Below are 19,992 nucleotides of genomic sequence, written 5' to 3'. Positions count from 1 at the left end.
AGCAAGATGGTAGTTAGGAAAAAAGCTAATGGCGGAGTAAGGAGGGATAGAGAAGGAGACCACAAAGGGAACAAAGGCAGACAATTTTGCTCCGAAAAGAACTGTGGGAGTAAAGAGGAGGGAATGACAGTTGCAAATACACATTGGGGGGGGGGGGTGTCTGTATTATGGGAGACCTGGGAAGGTGAGAATGCGGAGAGGAAAGAGGCGGCATAAATGCTGAAACCAAAGACATAAAACACATGTAGGATCTCAAGGAAGACAGACCAGAACAGCATACAAAGCATACGTGGTAAGGTGAGCCCTCAACACGAAGGGTGTTTCTTCTACTGAGACTTCAGAGGAGGTAAGAAATAAGAATGGCTACACCTACAGAAAGGTTTTGGGTGGGTATTGTTCAGAAAGTCAAGGAAGCTGCGGCCCGACAGCTTTGTTTTCTTCTTTTTTTAAACATAAGTCTGTCAAACTAGTGAAAAGAAGGATGTGAAGACAACAACTAAACTTGAGATGTGTTGGCAAACACTAAAAACACATTCCTATAATTAAGGACTTTAGCTACTGGCTATAGTGTGCTTCTGGAGATAAATTATAATACAAATCTACAAAGAGAGATACATTTATGCAGGGGGAAAATCAAGAAGACCTTATTAGATTAAGAAAGCACAAATGATACAAACCTGAGAAAGAAAATATGAAACTATAAAAGAAAACAGAAAAGTTATTCTGAATTTGACCCTTTTAAATGATATAATGATGCATGCTTGATAGAGCAAAGTGTTTCACCAGCTCTGAATCATTAGCTGAAAGCTAGTTACCGCCCAAAGCCTCTGCTCAACAGCAGCTGGACTATAGCTCTAATGTTGCAGAATCTCCCCTCTGACAAGACTTGACTCAGAAGCAGCCCCATGCGAGAGGACACCGGCAATCGAGTGCAGGTCCCAGCCCCGCGGAGCACCAGAGCGGATGGAAGCATCAGCCAGGACTCACCTGAAGGTGACTTCTGGCACGAGGCACTTCACCCCATTGTGGAAAGGCCGGGTGAGAGAAATGGTCTGGCTGACCTGGTCCACTGCAGACACTCTGCCCTGATAGACACCCAAGCTGTCCCCACAATTGATGGACACGATGCTGCCCAGCCAATCCGCAGCCATGTTTCCAATGTGAGCCCACTGTGCAGAGAGGTAACCAGGCGGTGTACCTGGAGAAACAGACAAACCTTTAATTTAATTCAGGGAAGAATTACGCCAGGCTCTGTACCAGGTGTTGCTTAATAATACGCATTCTGTCGCATCCTTAATTAATGTAATAAAACAAAAAATAAAACTTTTTCAGTAGGCATATGCTTATTAATGAAAAAGCAATATTATTCAATATAATATATACAAAGATCTTACAATTGTTTTAAAGCACATGTACCAGGTAATTATTTACCCAGACATCAAATCACATAAACTATAACCTGTTTATAACCTACTATAATATATTTGCCATCAGAATGTTTTCAAAAAGATTATATATATTTATATATGATATATAAAAAATAATATTGGTAATGTCAGAGTAGCTCCTATCAGACTAACCCTCTTGATGATCATGATAAATTCTGGACAAAATTTTTTTTTAAAAGCTGACCGAAGGCATTGGAGAACACTACACCTAACTACAGAATATACTCGTATATTCTTTTCAAATCCACATGGAATACTCACCAACAAATGCTGGGCCCTAAACTACTATCAATTCATTTCAAAGGATTGAAATCAGGCAGACTATATCCTTTATCCACAACAAAATGCAATTTTAAATTGATAATATTTCAAATATTCCCAAATATTTGGAATTAAACAAGACATTTTGAAAAAAACCTAAGGGTCAAGGAAGAAATCAAAAGGGAAGTTAGAAAATGTTCAAACTCAGTGATAATGAAAATACATCTAATATGTGGTGATGGAAAGAGAACTGACGCTGGGTGGTGAGCACACAATGTGAGATATAGATGATGTATTACAGAATTGTACACATGAAATCTATGTAACTTTACTAACAATTGTCGCCCCAATAAACATTAATTTAAAGGAAAAGGAAATACAACATTTGTGGGATGCACTTAAAACAATGCTTAAAGGGAAAATTATAGCTTTAAATGATTATACAAGTATCTGACGAAGACAAAGGGCTAGCATCTAGAATACTGGGGGTACCAAAAAAATGTATATACATGACTTCTTTCATCTTTTGTTATCGGTATATATTAAGCATTACAATTTTAAAACAGTGTTTTCCTGTCTTAAAATGTGTATACATTTCTTTGGCGCCCTCTGTATATAAAGAACTCTCAAAACGCAACAGCAAAAAAAAAAAAAAAAAAAAAAAAAATCCCATAAAAAACGGGCTAAAGACATGAAAAGACATTTCAACAAAGATGTACATATGGCACATGAAAGGATGTTCAACATCATTAACCATCAGGGAAATGCAAATTACAACCACAATGACCTATCACTACACACCCACCAGAATGGCTAAAATAGAAACCAGTGACACCACCAAGTGCTGACAAGAATGTGAAAAAACTGGATTACTCATACATTGCTGGTAGGAATATGAAATAGTGCAGCCATTCTGGAAAACAATTTGTCAACTTACAAAAAATCTAAACATGCCCAAAGAAAGGATGAAGGGTGACTTAAGTTTACACAAAAACATGCACATGAATGTTTATTTATATAAAGGTTTACGCCTAACATCCCCAAACCGAAACAAGCCAGATCTTCAATGGGTAAATGGTTATTGTGGTACATCCATACCACAGAGAAAAAGTGAAAAAAGCCAACCTCCAAAGGTTACCTTCTATGTGATTCCACCTGTGTAACACTCTTGAAATGACAAACGATAAAAATGGAAACGAGATTAGTGGTTCCCAGGGGTGGCGGCAGGAGGGAAACAGTTACAGCTATAAAAGGGGAGCATAAGGGATCCCCACAGTAATGAGAATGTTCTGTACCTTGACCATACAATGTCAGTATCCTGGCAGTAATACTGTTATAGTTTTGCAAGATGTTACCCCTGGGGAAAACCGGGGAGGGTATATGGAATTTCTTACAAGTGCATATAAATCTACAATTATCTTAAATAAAAAGTTTAATTAAAAAAATCAATGTCTTCTACTGTGTTAACAAAATAAATGAAGAAATCATGTATGATCACACACCAATAAATGCAGAAAGATAATTTGAAAAAATTCAACATCTATTCATAATTTTTAAAAAAAGAGGGGATAGCTTCTACAAAACGATGACAGCTAACATCATATTAATGGTGAAATAATGAATCCTTTCCTCGTAAGACTGGGACAAAGCGAGGATGTCCAGTTTCACCCCCTCTATTCATTAGTATGCTATAGGTCCCAGCCAGTGCAACAAAACGAGAACTAAGAAGCATGAATATTGGAAAGGAGAAGTAAAACTGTATTTGTAAATGATACTATTGACTGTGTGTGCAGAAAACCCTAAGGAATGTCCAAAAAAAAATCCTACTAGAACTAATAAGTGAACTTAGCCAAGTCACAGGATACATGCTCAACTTGAAATAGACAACTGTATTTTATACAACAGCAACAACTAAAAATGAAAATTTAAAATACTATTTATAATTACTAAAAAACAAAATACTTAAGAATAAATCCAATTAAAAATGTGCAGGATCTCTACAATGAAAACTAGAAAACATATCTAAATGGACTGAAGAGCTTACTGTTATCAATTCTCCCCAAATTGAACTGTGGATCAAATAAAGATATCAATAAAATTCCCAGCTGGCCTTTTTGGAGAAACTGAAAAACTGGTTCTAAAATGTATACAGAAATGCAAAATAGAAAAGCCAAAACAATTATGAAAAAGAAAAGTCAAGTTGCATGTTTTCCACTACCTTATGTCAAGACTTATCACAAAGCATAGAAATCAATGTGGCATTGGTGCATGGACATTAGATCAAAGGGACAGAGTCAAATCCAGAAACAGACCCCACACACAGTCAACCAACTGCTGATTCATCTACCAAGGTCAATCGATGGAGAAGTCCAAGTGCTTTTCAATAAATGATACTAGAACAACTGGATATCCTTCTATTCCTATCCCATACCAGATACAAAACCATTAATTTTAAATAAACTATCTATACATAAAAGCTAAAACTAAAGCTACCAGGAAAACAAAACAGAGTATCTCAGTGACCTTGGGGTAAAGATTTCTTAGACAAAACACAAATAAGTACTAAACCATAAAAGAAAAAATATCTGGTAATTAGAGGTCATCAAAATTACAAAGTTGTGCTCATCAGAAGTCACCATTACAGAACACAAACTAGAAGAGGAGCAAAACAGACGCGGTGAGACCAGCCGCAGGCAACCAGAGCATTCCATCCAAGACGATGTTATGTTTAGGGGATGGATATCATCCTGAAAAACCGTGCTAGGGCTTATTTTCCGGTTAGGTCTCATTTTTGGGCAAACACAGTCAGTGGTAGTTTGAATTTGGTGATGGTTACAGAAGGGGGGGGAAATCACCGTTAATAAAAGGTAAATGGAACACACATAATCCCCACAGCTGTTACACATATGCCATCATATTGTGTAACAAGAGAAACAGCTAGCATTTATTACACACTTAGTGTGTTTGGGACAGGAGCAAAAACTGTTGGGCATTCTTTCCTTCCATCTTATAACAACACTATCCCATTTTACAGATGGGGAATTTGCAATCCAGAGATTATATTGGATATTTTACACACTTGTAACCAGAGCATAAAGTCAGCTTATTACAAAGGCATATTTTCCATGCACATACTATTCCATATGCATTCCATTGTATCACCGTTTCCTTCTCATTAGACATTTAGATAACTACATTTTTCACAATTATAGTTAACACAGCAATGATCAACTTCATTTAGTTCTTGTTTTAAATTATTTTCTTAGGATAGAGCCTCAGTCAGTCAAAAGGTAAAATCACTTTTTTAACAGATTACAATGTGCCACAGCAGAAAACTATTTTTTTTTCAAACCAAATCATTCTTTGGATGGGTTTAAAATAATGATACCATACCAAAATATTTAGGAAGCTATTCCATATAATCTTGCCCCATCCCCAAATCACTCCCCTGGAGGCTACCTCCCAGGCAGCAAAGCACTTCAAGAAGACTTTCAGATTTATGATGGCGGAAAGGTGGTCCTTGCCTTCTTCTATTGTAATCACCCCAAAACAATGAGAGAGAGAGAGACAGAGACAGAGAGAGAGAGAGAGAGAGAGAGAGAGAGAGGGGTAAGCCATAGTCAAGAAGAAAGTATTCTCAATAGAAATAATCTGGTAAAGGACTTATATCCAGAATATATAAAGTAAGCTTACAAATCAGGAATAAGAAGGAAACAACACATTTTTTAAAGTGGGCAAAAAAAGTTATCTAAATGGCCAATAAACATATGAAAAGATGTCCAACATCATTAATTATCAAGTAAATGCAAATTAAAACATGAGACAACCCAAATGTCCATGCTGGATGTGGTAAATAAAATGTGGTATGTATGTGTGTGTGTGTGTATATATATGTATTTATACACACACACACACACACACACACACACACACACAACGGAGTATATCATTCAATCTTAAAAAGGAATAAAGTTCTGATATGTTACAACATAGATAAACCTTGAAGACATTATGCTAAGTGAAATAAGCCAGACACAAAAGGACAAATTTAGTATAATTCTGCTTACAAGAGGTTCCTAGTCAAATTCCCAGAGACAGAAAGTAGAATGATGGTTGCCAGAGGCTGGCGGAGCAGGGAATGGGGGGTTACTGTTTAGTGGGTGGAGTTTCAGTTTGGTATAATGAAAACAGTTGTGAAGACGGGTGGTGGTGATGGTTGCACAATGTGCACTCAATGCCCTGAACTGTACAGTTAAAAATGCTTAAAATGGGGGGTGGGGAGTTTGGCCGGTTAACGCGGTTGGAGTGCATTAGGGCTGATGGTCCGGCTAGGTCTTATTTTCGGGACACATGGTAGTAGCCTTACTCACAATAGCCAAAAACTGGAGACAAGGAGAAATTATGGTATTAGTTAGATAACAGAACACTACTCAACAATTAAAATAAATTTATGCTACAACACAGACGATTCTCAAAAACTGAGTGAAAGAAGTCACACAGATGAGTACATCTTATACGAGTCTATTCATACCATTTCTCCAAGGGGCAAAACTATTTTGTAGTGAGAAAATCAGAAGTGATTGCCTCTCGGGTGGAGAACTGCTTGGGAAGGGGCACAGGGGCTTCTGGTACAATGGAAATATCCTATGTTTTTACTGATACAATGGTTACACGGATATACACTTTGTCCTAACTCACTGAATTGGGCACTTATCATCTGTGCATTTTATGGTGCATAAACTGTATCTCAATAAAAAAGGAGTAAAAGAATATGTAGCCAATATAACATCAGAGAATATTTAACCATTCCTCCAACATAAGATTAAAAGCCTAGCAAGGTTTTCCATGAAGGATGAAAACTCACACCTAGAATAGTTCCTACCAAAATGTCTGTTAGGCATTTCTTAACTGTCCAAAAGAGAATTCTTTATTTCACCAGCCCCACACTCAACACCTTCCAATTTGTTCCTTCCCAAGCCTTTCCCATCTCAGTAAACGGCACCACATCCACCAAAGGTGCTCATGCCCCCCAAAAAGTCATCCTTGATTCTTTCATTCCATACGTTCAATTCATCGGCAAATCCTATTGTCACCAGCTCAAAAATGTGTCAATTTCTCTCCACCTCCACTATCAGCCTCCTAATTCAAACCACCCTTATCTCCTGATTGCAGGAGTCCCCTATCTGGTCTCTCTGCTTCCACTCCTGCCCCCTCCTTCAATTCTTTCTCTACAGGGCAACCAGAGCAAAGCGTAAAATGTAAGTCAGTTGTCAGGACCCTGCTGAACAAGTGTCCTTGGAATCACGTCCAGCGTCCGTGACGTGGACTGTAGGTCCAATTACAATCCAATTCCTGCTGCCTTCACAGCTTCCTGTCACCATGCCCTTCCCACTGTTCTCCAGACACACTGGCCTCCAGATACAGTAAGAAACTGTTCCTCAAACATATCAAGCTTGTTCTCTCCCCACAGAACTTCGCACCAGCTAGTCTCAGAATACTCTTTCCTCAGCTTGTGAATGGTTAGTTCTAGCTCATCTTTCCGGTATCAGCTAAAATGTCCACCATCCAGCCCAGAGGCCTTCCCTGGCTACCCAATCTAATATCGCTACTCCCCATCACTCTCCAGCATCCTCACCTTTTCTTATGACCTCAAAATAAATCCACGTATGAATGATCTCGTCTGCCTGTGTGTCACCCCTAGGACACAAGCTCCACGGAGGCAAGGAGTCTTACTGTCTGTCTTATTCAGTCAGTAAGAGTACCTAGAATGCAAGAGGGACGCAATAAATATTTATTCAATCAACGAATGAATTAGACATAATAAATGTGACAGGAATTAATCACTCAAAATCTAGAGTATCTAAATATTTCTATCTAAATATCTTGGCTCTTCTTGGAAATGGTTCTAAAAATACAATATCCTTTATGGATACTCAATGCAAAATACCATGTAAGATAAGAAATCTAACATTGCCCTACACACAGACGGAAGTCAGGAAATAGCAGATGAATATATACATAACATACAATATTAAGTACAAAATGAAATACGGGCTTAGTGTTTTCCATGAAAAACAGAAACAGAACAGCATTTCAAGCTGTTTCAAATATTAATTTCAGAAACATATCTACACAAAATATAGAGTCTAATAAAGAAAAACTAACAAAAAAGCATATCAGGGAACAAAAAAGCACTCCTGTGGTAAAAAGAGTACCTCCCATCAGAAACACAAAAACCTAAAGACAAACTCAGGTGGTTCTCTAGGGATCTAACTGAGCAAAGTATCATAAAATTCTCCTGACAGAACAGAAAATAAAAGAAACAATGCATTAGCAGGCTCATTTTTTTTTTTTTACATTACAGAAAATTTCAAACATACACAAATGTAGATAGAACACCATAAAGAACTCTCACACACTCATCACTGAGTTGCAATAATTATCAATATATCTCTAAGAATTTAAGAGATCATGTAAATTTCTAATACAACACAATTTCCAAAGACACTGATGATAGTAAAAGGAGCAAGGCTTATTTTCCCTTCCTGATCAGCCTTTGTCTACTTACTGTCACAAAAGTATGAACTTGTTTTCCTATCATTTCCACCCATCATCATCCTACTGATGCTCTTTTATACCAGATGCAGAACGAAAAGCTGTACTAAGAATTTTTAAAATACCAGAAATTAATCAGATGTGGAAAGACTTTTACTTCTTTATTCAGCATATATCTTTAAGACGTTGATGTTTATATTCAAGTTGATATTATGTTAATAACTGAGTAGAATTTTTAATACTTTTAAATGCAGATTGCTAGTTGAAAAGTATATATTTTAGTTTTATATATTTATATATTTATATATTTTATATATTTAGTTCTGGCGGCTGGTTAGCTCAGTTGGTTAGAGCACGGTGCTCTTAACAAGGTTGCTGGTTCGATCCCCACATGGGCCCCTGTGAGCCGCGCCCTCCACAACTAGACTGAAACAACTACTTGACTTGAAGCTGATGGGTCCTGGGAAAACGCACTTAAATTAAATAAATAAATAAGAAAGAAAAAAGTTTAAAAAGTAACCACTCAATATGGAACAAACTTCCCTCTATGTAAAATACATTAATTCATTACTCAAAACTCGTCAAATAGGTTTACAGGCATACCTTATTTTACTGAGCTTTACTTTATTGTGCTTCACAGATGTTGCACTTTTCAAATAAGACCCTCCACCGCAAAAAGATTACAACTTGCTTTATTGAAATGCTCACTTTATTGCAATATTCACTTTATTTCAGTCATCTGGAACCGAACCCACAATATCTCCAAGGCCTGCCTGTGTTCTATAAAGAAAACTCCTTTATTAACTGAAAACAATAAATCTAAAACACGTGGAGTGCCACCGTTTGGGTTCCTAATCAGATGAACACACTAAGGAGGGGATTCACTGATCACAGTACTAACTCTTCATGTCAAAGGAAGAGCTACAGCTGAAGTGGGAGCTACAGGGGACCAATCTTCAATGCCTTGTATTTTCTGCTTTTCTATCAAGGTATAACATAGGTAATAAGTCTACATGTTTTAAATGTACAGCTCAATACATTTTTATATATTAATTCACCCACATAACCACCACCCAAATCAGTATTTCAAACATCCCAGAAGGTTCAAATGTGTGTCCACAAAAGTAGCCATTATTCTGACATGCATCGTGAAAGATCAGCACAGCCTGTTTTTGGACTTTATACAAACGAAATCATAAAAGTTCTCTTTTTAGTGTTTGGCTTCTTTTGCTCAGTATTACATCCGTGAGATTCATCCTTGTAGCAATAGTTCATTCTTTCTCCTAGCTATGCAGTACTCTATAACTATATCTCAATGGATTTATCCATTCTACTGCCAATAGACAGCTGGGTTATTTTCAGTTTAGAGGCTATTATGAATAAAGAATTAAACGCTTTCATATGCCTTTGTAGTGGACAAATGTACCCATTTATGCTGGGCAGAGTATTTAGAAGGTCACAGAGCAGACATGGAACTACTGTGTTTCCCCGAAAGTAAGACCTAACCTGAAAATAAGCCCTAGCATGACTTTTCAGGATGACATCTCCTGAACATAAGCCCTAATGAGTCTTTTGGAGCAAAAATAAATATAAGACCTGGTCTTGTTTTCGGGGAAGCACAGTATTTGGCTCAAATGCTGAGCTGTCAGGATTTCCAGACTACCAAACGTCACAAAGTATGAGACTTGACTACATCATTTCCCTTGTAAGAGCTCTTTAAATAACAAAGTCAGGTAGCCCTAAACTGTGTTCCACACGTTATATACAACTGTGGCCGTTGCCAAAATGATCCGTGAATAAACAACTTGCAATTACAGACCTACTGACTTCCATCTCAACTGCCACAACAGACAACTCAATAGCATTCAGATCGAAGGAGTAACTCCTTGGTCTAAGGACAATTCTAATCAATAGCTGTGAATAAGTGATTGGTTATGAATTTCTGTAAAAACTAGCTATTTTTCTACGCATGGACCTGGAAAGGTATCTGTAGAATCAAAATCTTGGGAATGGCAGAGATCTTAAAAGAAAACATCTAGTACAATCCTACTGCTAAGTCCGTAATTCCATAAAAGGCAGCATCGTGAAGAGAATGGACTTCTGAAGCCAGATATCCCAGGCTCAGGTTCACTTCCAGACTTCACTTAGCAGCACTACGACCTGGGCAGATGACCCAAACCTGTCTCAACTGTCTCAACTACAAAATGGGATTATACCAATTACATGACCACCTCACAGAACCACTGTGAAGATTAAATGACATAATCTATGGTCTCTACCATATAGCAAATTTTATTTCAAATGTCACCTTTTAGCAGAAAAATACTGGCCACACTGGGGACTTGAGTTATGGCCCTAGAAAATCATACTGTGAGAGCCACCTCCCTTCTCACCCAAACACAACTACAAAAATGCCCGAGTTACCTCTTACAACATCTTGGAACTGAAGTTCCAATCTTCAAACTAGAATACACATATCCCCAGGGGTACATGAGATATGCAAGCAAAGTGAATCAATTTCTACATTAATCATAATAAACGTGATTTGCCTAGATAATTGGATTATCAATAAAATATTTTCAACCATAAAATTTATCACTTCGGGACAGGGGTCAGAAAACTCCAGCCCATGGGCCAAATCTGGCTCACTACCGATAAAGTTTTATAGGAACACAACCATGCTCAGCTGTTTGCTTGTTGTCTGTGGCTGTTTTCACACTATAATGAAAGAGCTGAGTGAGTAGTTATGACAGATTACGTGCCCCACAAAGCCTACCGTCTGGCCCCAAACAGAAAAAGTTTGCTGACTTCTGCTTTAGGATACAATTCTGTGGAAAAAATAAAATGGATATAAGTTCAAAAAGGAAAAGGAAAAATATGAAATGGACAATTCCCAGAATGATACAAATTACCAAAATTACCAAGAAGTAATAGAAAATGTGGATAGACCTGCATCAAGTAAAGAAATTGAATTAGTAATTAAAGAAACGCCACAAAGAAAAGCCCAGGTCCAGTGGAGTTCATTGGTAAATTCTATCAAACATATAGAAAGAAATAATTAACAATCCCACACAAACTCTTTCAGAAAACATAAAAGGAAGGAAGATTTCCCAACTCATGAGGGTAGCACAGTTGACCCTTGAACAATGCAGAAGTTTAGGGCCCCAACTCCTATGCAGTCAAAAATCAGAGTGTAACTTTTCACTCCCAAAAAGCTTACCACTGTCCCTTGGTATGCACAGGGAATTGATCCAAGACATGGCCACACCCACGCAGATACCAAAATTTACGGATGCTCAAGTCCCTTATATACAATGGCATGAAACAATGCACACAGTAGACCCTCCACATCCGTGAATTCCCAACCGCGAATTGAAAATACTGTTTTTGATCTACTGCTGGTTGAATCTGTGGATGCGAATCCCAGAGGTACTGAGAGCCGACTGTATATTGAAAAAAATCTGCGTATATGTAGACCAAAACAGTTCAAACCCATTGTGTTCAAGGGTCAACTATATTATTCTGATACTAAGGCCAGACATTCTAAGAAAATCTCAGTTCACTATCCCTCATCAACATAGACATAAAAATTCTTAACAAAATATTAGCAAATTGAATTCAGCAACACATAAAAAGTATTATACATCATGACTAAATGGGGTTCATTACAGAAACAAAAGATTGGCTTAATATGTGAAAATCAAGTAATATAATACACATTTATACATATCTTAGAGGGGTTATTTTTATATAAGGCTATTTGTATATTTTTAAAACATAAAATTGCTATTATATTTAGATAACTTTGTATTTATTTTTAAAAAGTCAACATTTACAATGTCAGAAATTACACCCTAAACTTTTGAAAATTAAATGTTTAAACTATTTAAATTTATGATGAAAAATTTCAGATGCCAACTTAAAAGTGTGTAAGAGATACATAAATTTCCCAATGTTTTGGACACTCTCAAGCAAAAATGTTTTCAGACTACACTGACCCCAAATATGCCTGAAATGACAAGGGGAAAAAGAATTACTCATGCCAAAGGAATGCCACCGTATCTTCACACAGCCAATAATAAATTCTTTTTAAAACTGACACATTCCAACTCCTTTTAACTACTACCCCCAAATTAATTTACTCCTACAGAGTACCCAGACCTAAACCTAATATTCCAGGTGTGAGCCAACCAGGTCCGAGGTCAAGTGATGTACCCCCCTCATTCTAGACCTTCCATTCCCTTAATGCAACCAGCGACTGCAGGCCCCACCAGTTCTCCCAGTCTAACCACACCCCTGAATCAGATGACTGAGACTCCACTTCTTTTTATTACATGAGCCCCTCCTAAGTCCCATCTCTACATTAACTGGTATAACTGAATTTTTTGTATCCAAGTGAAATTCCTCATGTTTATATAACCCTTCCATTTCATTAAATTGCACTGAGAAAATCTTGAGATTAACCAGATGATACTTTCTCTTTTCACTTCATTAAGGCAACACATTTGATAAGCACACCTTCCAGATAAGACTTCAAAAACATACTGTGTATAAACAAAGTGACAGAGTCTCAACTCAGATCAACAGAATCCCATCTATAAGTGGGATCAAACTGCTCCAGACACAGATACTCAAAGTTATGACTTCATCTAATTTTAACACAATCTGGCAAATTCCTCCATCTAATTCACGAGGCCATCATGAAAGACTTAACAAGTGCCTTGTTAAAGCAGACACACTCTCACTATGGATACTACATTCCTTTTGGCCACCATTTGCATGTCCTGCCCTGTTGTTCTGGCTGAATTTATAACTCGAGTACCTGCTACTCTGCCTGAGAACAGAAAAATGACACATTTTCCACTTTGCACTAACTGCAGAATCTTGGAAATGAATCACAAGGATTTAAACATTTTCTAGTCCAGTGTTTTTCAAATTACAGGTCTTTAGCCACCAGGCCCATTTCAGGCCCATTAGTAGTCAACGTAAGGGAGCTGCAATCAACTTTTTTTTCTTTTAATGAAATGACGTCAGAGGGCATCATATGTAGAAAGGTAAACTTTTGTGGTGTGTGTGTGTGTACACTTGCACGCAGGGGGCACACTGAGTCATGATGTAGTTAGTATGTACCTATCTGGGTCATAGTTCAAAAAAAGTTTTGTTTTTTTAAATTTTCTTCTTTTTTTTTTTTTTTTTCAAGATTTTATTGGGGAAGGGGAACAGGACTTTATTGAGAGGACCTGCTCCAACCAACTGAGCCATCCAGGAGCTCAGCGGCAGCTCAGCTCAAGGTGCTGTGTTCAATCTTAGTTGCAGGGGGCAGAGCCCACCATCCCTTGCGGGACTCAAGTAGTTGAACCGTCAACCTTGTGGTTGAGAGCCCACTGGCCCATGTGGGAATCGAACCGGCAGCCTTCGGAGTTAGGAGCATGGAGCTCCAACCGCCTGAGCCACCGGGCTGGCCCTAAATTTTTTTAACAGGACTTTATTGGGGAACAGTGTGTATTTCCAGGACTTTATTGGGGAACAGTGTTTTTCCCAGGATCCATCAGCTCCAAGTCAAGTTGTTGTCCTTTCAATCTTAGTTGTGGAGGACGCAGCTCAGCTCCAAGTATAGTCACCATTGTTCAATCTTAGTTACAGAACACAGGCCACCATCCCTTACGGGAATCCAACCCGCAACCTTGTGCTTGAGAGAACACGCTCCAACCAACTGAGCCACCCATCCACCCCTCAAAAAAGTTTGAGAGAAACTTTGCTAGTCCCACGGCCCTACTCACACAAGGAAGCGCCAACAAAAAATTCTTAGTAATCAAAAAGTCACATTATTTATAACCATCTTCACTTCATACAAAGAAACCAACAAACGGGCATTTTGTGCTCAGTACACCCATCTGCTATTCATGAAAAAAGAAGAGACTAGCATCCATCTGAGGTTTCCGGTTGAAACAGGGACTTGCTCAGAGACAGTCACTTAGGCTTTGATGGGATGAAAACCAGTATGCACAGACAGCAGAATGAAATCCCCTTAGCCTGAGGCCAGGGAAGAAAACAAAAACTGTCCTGGGTCTCCAGTGCCTCGTGTTACCACGGAGGAGGATTCCAGCTCCAGAACTGGGAGGCTGATTGAACGCCAACTGGCCACGGAGGCAAGAACGACGCGTCCCACACACCAAGGCACGTCCCCCACGTCCACAAGTCAATCACTGGACAATTGAGTCAATCGCACAGAGTCCCTACGAGAAGCCACGACTTACGCCCCGGATTCCGCAGCTGGGCCCTGGCGGGTATCGTCCACTTCTCGGCCACCCTTCCCGTTCAGACCCCAGTTCACCTGGGCCCTCGAGCTTCCAGTCGTGGATGTGGCGCTCGCACGCTTCCCCGCCACCCTACCCACCGTGGAAAGGGAGACTGAGGCACGGAGCACGAGCGGTCGAGCCGCAGCAGCCATCAACAGGCCACAGCAAGAGCCGAGGCCGCAACGCCCCCCACCTCGCCCCGCCCGCCGTCCGGACTCCCGCGGTCCTCCGCCCCCACCTCACCCCCCCCCAGGCAGCCCCGAGGTCCTGGCCGCCTGCGTGCGCGATGTGGCCCCCCTCGTGCCCGCCTCCATAAAGGTCTCCGAGGCCTGGAACCCCGAAACCTAAAAGCACACTTCGCTGGCAACCCCGGAAGCCCCTCTCACGAGCGCCCACAGACCAGCCGCCGCCCCTCGCTCCCACCTCCACGCCGTCGGGCCCGCGCCTCCTCGGCACACCAGGCCGAGCCGAGCCGCCGCGCCACGGAACGCGGAGACGGAGGGGCTGCTCCACGCCCACCCCCACAGCCGGGGCCGCCACTGCCGCCGGAAGCGCCCCGCGTCTCGCGTCACCGTCGTGAGGTCACTTCCGGCGCGACGCCTTGGAACCTCCGGGTACGCCGTTGGGGGCGGGGCGCCCGGGAAATTTGAGAGCTGGCGAGCCGGGCCTGCGGCCTCCGGAAGCGCGCCGCGCGGCCGTGCTGCACGTCCTTTCTGCTCGTAGCGGCTGGACTCCTGGTTAGAACTGGTGTCCCGCCGCCCCCGCCGCCCACGTGCCGGGGACTCCGCTGTCTGTGGCGTTCTTGACGACAAGCCTCGGCTTTCCCTCCCGGCTTTGCGCCAATCTCCGGGCGAGAGCGGAGACCCGGGGCAGCGGGGCTGGTGACGGCGACCCGTCCTTGGTCAGTGGCAGCTGTGGGAGGCTCTCCGGACGGACTATAGGGAACAAGAAATTCCCGTCGTGGCTGACCTTCAGTTTATCAGCTTATGTTCATTTGGCGGTTGACAGCCAGGCTCTGCTTGACCACCCCCGTCACCCGCCCCCAAGTACTCTGTACACGCGAAGGTGCCACTCTTCCCGTGGCATTTTAGTTTTGGAAGTCTTGATTTTGAGACGTAGGCGTTGAGAGCTACGAGTGAGTGTAATGAGGAATGTTAGAGTTTAAAGTTTACGAGGTCCCCTTGAAGCCTGACACCTGGTTTGGGAACCACTGGTGGCACAGGGAGCAAAGAGTAGGGCAGCGCTCCAAACCTGACTTGTCAAATCAGTTGATGAACTTTATAAAATTTCCGCTTTCCAGGGACTCTCCCCTCCTGTCCCTCATCACCGGAGATTCCAGTAAAGGAAGAGGTGCAGAGATAGCCAAGGAAATGTGGGTCAGCGTGGCCCATCCAGGGAAATATTATACAACTACCGTGTTTCCCGGAAAGAAGGCCCAGCCGAAATCGTCAGCCAGATGCACGTATTTAGTACGTTATGACGACATTCCAGAGGAAGGTGACATGACTGTATTTGAATAAATGTAGATTGTTGTACATGAAAAAATAAGACATCCCCTGAAAATACGCCCTAATGCATTTTTTGGAGCAAAAATTAATATAAGACCCGGTCTTATTTTCAGGGAAATACAGTATAAGACCTGGTTTTGTTTTCAGGGAAACAGTAGTTCAACTGGATGGATGGAGCCTATATGTAAAAAGAGGAAGTGATGATAAATTGACGTACAATGATAAGCAGGAGCCATATCCAAAGGGCTTTCTATGCCCCAAGGAGCTTGGTTTTATCCTAAAGACAATGTAAAACAAATGAAGAAGTTTAAGCAAGAAACTATGGTGGGAGTAAGACCAGTTGACAAATGATGACAATCCAAACTAAGGTATTACAAGTCGGGTTACAAGGTGTAAAGGTGTTGAGGAGATCAACTCCCAGGTTTATGGCTAAGGCAAAAGATTGTGTGGTGGTGCTGCTTGCTCAGATACGGAATTGAAAAGGATGAGGAGGATGTGGGCAGGCAGTAATAGAGGAGGAAAAGAAAGTAGATGATAAATTTAGGTCTGCATATATTAAGCTTAAGGTACCTGTGGGAGCAGTTAAAAATCCTTAGACTTGGAAAACTGGGGTCTTGCCCTAGACCCCACACTTAGTGGCCCCCACTCTGGTTCTCAAGCCAAGCCTTTCTCTGTGGGGCTAAGGAGACATAACTACCTAGAGCTCATACTCTCACTTTCAGACCTGCTCCATTTCTCATTCCTAGGATTCCCAAATGTCCTCCCAAATGACCTGAGTCCACTTTCAGCCCGTTGCCAAGTCTCTTCCCCAGGTTTGTCCTCCTGAGGGTGAACTCACTGCCATGGTGTAATACTCCTAGGCCCAAGGGGTGGCCAAAAACATGGCTGTTTGGGAACAGTGTGAATGGGGCTTGGAAATTTAGGCTGGGATGTTCACACGTGTGGACCTGAGAAGCCCCTCACAGTATGGGATGGAATAGGGGTGGGAAGAAATGGGGAATAGGTCAGGGATCTCCGTGTGTACTCTTGCCCTGGCCATGCTCATGTTAGGGGGTCTGCTAACTAGATGCTCGTGTTAGGGCATCTAGTGGGAAGTGGACCATGAGGGTGTGGAGCTCAGGAGAGAGATGAGATTTAGAAGTCATCAACAACCAGGCAGTAATTAAAGTCCCAGTAATGGGCGCTATGGTCCAGGAATAACACACCACATGAGAAGAGCCAAAGGCCAAGGACAGAACTCAGTGGAACACCAGCATTTAAGGGATACACACAGGAGGAGAATGATTCAAAGGAAATTGAGAAGCAGTAGCTAGGAAAACAAGAAAACCCAGCAGTTGAGGATGCCAAGGAGACCCAGGAAAAAGAGACTTTTAAGAGAGTCGTGCTGACTACTGCGAAGAGGAGGAAGTCTGAAAATGTCCGTTAGACTTAGCAACCGGGAGGTGATTCTGAGGTTTGAGCATGGAGTGACAGGGTCAGAAGTCAAATTTGTGTGGGTTGAGGAGTGAATGCGAGGTGAGCAAGTGGAAGCAGTGAGTGTAGACAACTGCAAGAGGTTTCACTGTGAAGGTGAGAAGTAAGCTACAGCAATAGCTATGGAGACAAGGGGAATAAGGTAACAGTTCAGGGACAGAATTTGCTACTCACCAAGTTCTCCTGAAGTCTTCCCAAACTCCTCACTTACAGAATTCCACCAGGAACTGCTGGTTATAGACAGTAGTTTGAGCTGGATGGACCCTACCCGGCCCTACAGTCAAGTTTCTGGGGACCACTGTAGATAAGGGGGCACCCACTTGCCTCTCCTGACCTATGGAGACTTGCTTCCGCTTTCATGTGCTGCAGTCCTCACTACCGGTAACAGACGCCAACAGGGACGTCAACCATTGGAGAATTAAATAAATTCTTAGGTCGAGAACAGCACAGCACTAATCTACAGTCCTTGACTTGCTAGCACGTCGTGGAGTTCTAGAATGGCAGAGCTGGAAGGAACCTTAGAAATGGCCTGCTTCACCCCCATGAATATAAGTGGGGTTTAGCAAGTTAATGGTGGATCCAATACTGGGATTGGGGTCTCCATTACTTACACACAGAGGAACATATGTCCTGTTTTGCCTGAAACATTCCCAGTTCTGCCCATTATCCTGTCATAAGGATCAATATCACCCCCTTTACTCTCAAATATGTTCTGGTTTAGACAAATTCTAAGTCACCCCACTTATCTAGTACAGGTTTGGGGATGGAGCAAGCCCCAAATTACTAATTACTTAAGATTATTTTTGTTTTATGTGATCTAAAAAGTTTAAGTGTCTTAAACTCTTACATGTCATTTTATAAGTGAGGTAATGTACACGAAAGCAGGTCCTGGACTATAAAATGCTAAACAGAGATTAGAATTAAAAAGAATAACCTTGGATTAAGCAAGCATTTCTTAAATATAACACCAAAAGTACAGGCAACAAAAGAAAAGATAGATAAATTGGACTTCATCAAAATTAAAAAGTTCAGTGCTTCAAAGGACATATCAAGAAAGTAAAAAGACAACTCAAAGAATGGGAGAAAATATTTGCAAATCACATATCTGATAAGGATCTAGTATCCAGAGTAAAGAACACACACGCCTTAACAACAAAAAGATAAACAACTCCATTTAAAATGGGCAAATGACTTGATAGGCATTTTTCCAAAAATGATATACAAATGACCAACAATGAGCTACTCAACATCACTAATCATTAGGGAAATGCAAGTCAAAACCTCAGTGAGATACCACTTCATACCCATGAGGATGGCTATAATTAAAAATAAAAATTAAAAAAAGTAAGTGTTGGAGAAGATGTGGAGAAATTAGAATCCTTATGCATTGCTGGTGGGAATGTAAAATGGTGCAGCTACTGTGGAAAACAATGTGGCAGTACCTCAAAAAGTTAAACATAGAATACCCATATGACCCAACAATTTCACTTCTAGGTATATGCCCAAGAAAATTAAAAACATACGTTTAAACAAAATTTTGTGTAAGAATGTTCACAGCAACACTATTCACAATAGCTAAAGGTAGAAATAACCTAAATGTCTAACGAAAGAATGGATAAACATGGAGACAAAAAGTAGGAGGTTAGTACGGTGGGGTAAAGACAGTCTATTCAATAAATGGTGCTGGGAAACCTGCACAGACACATGCAAAAAAATGAAGCTGGACCACCTCCTTACACCAAAAATAAATTCAAAATGGCATAAAGACTTACATGTAAGATCTGAAACCATAAAATACCTAGAAGAAAATATAGGAAGAAACTTCACAGACATTATCCAGAGTAAGATTTTTACTGACATATCCCCTCACACGAGGAAAGTAAGAGGAAAAATAAACATGTGGGATTACATCAAACTAAAAAGTTTTTTCACAGCAAAGGAAACCATCAATAAAACAAAAAGGGATCCTACTGAATGGGAGAAGATATTTGCCAATGATATATCTGATAAGGGGTTAATATCACAAATTTATAAAAAACTCTCAACTCAACTCCAAAAAAACAAACAACCCAATTAAAAAATGGACAGAGGACATGAAGAGACAGTTTTCTAAAAAGGACAATACAGATGGCAAACAGACATATGAAGAAATGCTCAACCTCACCAACCATTAGAGAAATGCAAATAAAAACCACAATGAGATACCACCTCACCCCAGTCAGAATGGCTATCATCAATAAATCAACAACAAGTGCTGGCGTGGATGTGGAGAAAAGGGAACACTTGTGCACTAATCCATTGGTGGGATTGCAGATTAGTGCAACCACTATGGAAAACAGTATGGAGATATCTCAAAAATCTGAGAATGGAACTACCTTATGATCCAGCAATTCCACTCTTAGGTATCTATCTGGAGAAATCCAAAGCTCTAATTCAAAAAAATTTATG

At 40.7% G+C, this 19,992-nt stretch overlaps 1 protein-coding gene across 2 annotated transcripts in view; it reads right to left on the bottom strand.

Annotated features, from left to right (window-relative positions):
* The window catches only part of EDC3 (enhancer of mRNA decapping 3), a 51,178-nt gene extending 36,042 nt beyond the window's left edge, over nt 1-15,136 (bottom strand). The window contains exons 1-3 of one of the 2 annotated variants that reach the window (XM_081047790.1): nt 14,987-15,136; nt 7,345-7,471; nt 988-1,198 (exon numbers count right to left, since the gene is read on the bottom strand). In XM_081047790.1, coding sequence (XP_080903916.1) covers nt 988-1,151 — 164 coding nt within the window. In that variant the 5' untranslated portion in view covers nt 1,152-1,198; nt 7,345-7,471; nt 14,987-15,136. The remainder of the gene's footprint in view (nt 1-987; nt 1,199-7,344; nt 7,472-14,986) is intronic. The other variant, XM_081047789.1, reaches the window with a different exon arrangement.
* Between the last annotated feature and the right edge of the window lie 4,856 nt (nt 15,137-19,992).

This window comes from Rhinolophus hipposideros (genome assembly GCF_964194185.1).
Source record: "Rhinolophus hipposideros genome assembly, chromosome: 5".
In the NCBI taxonomy this organism is placed as follows: domain Eukaryota; kingdom Metazoa; phylum Chordata; class Mammalia; order Chiroptera; family Rhinolophidae; genus Rhinolophus; species Rhinolophus hipposideros.
Note: the sequence above shows the minus strand (reverse complement) of the source record. Positions and strands in the feature narration are given on the sequence as shown.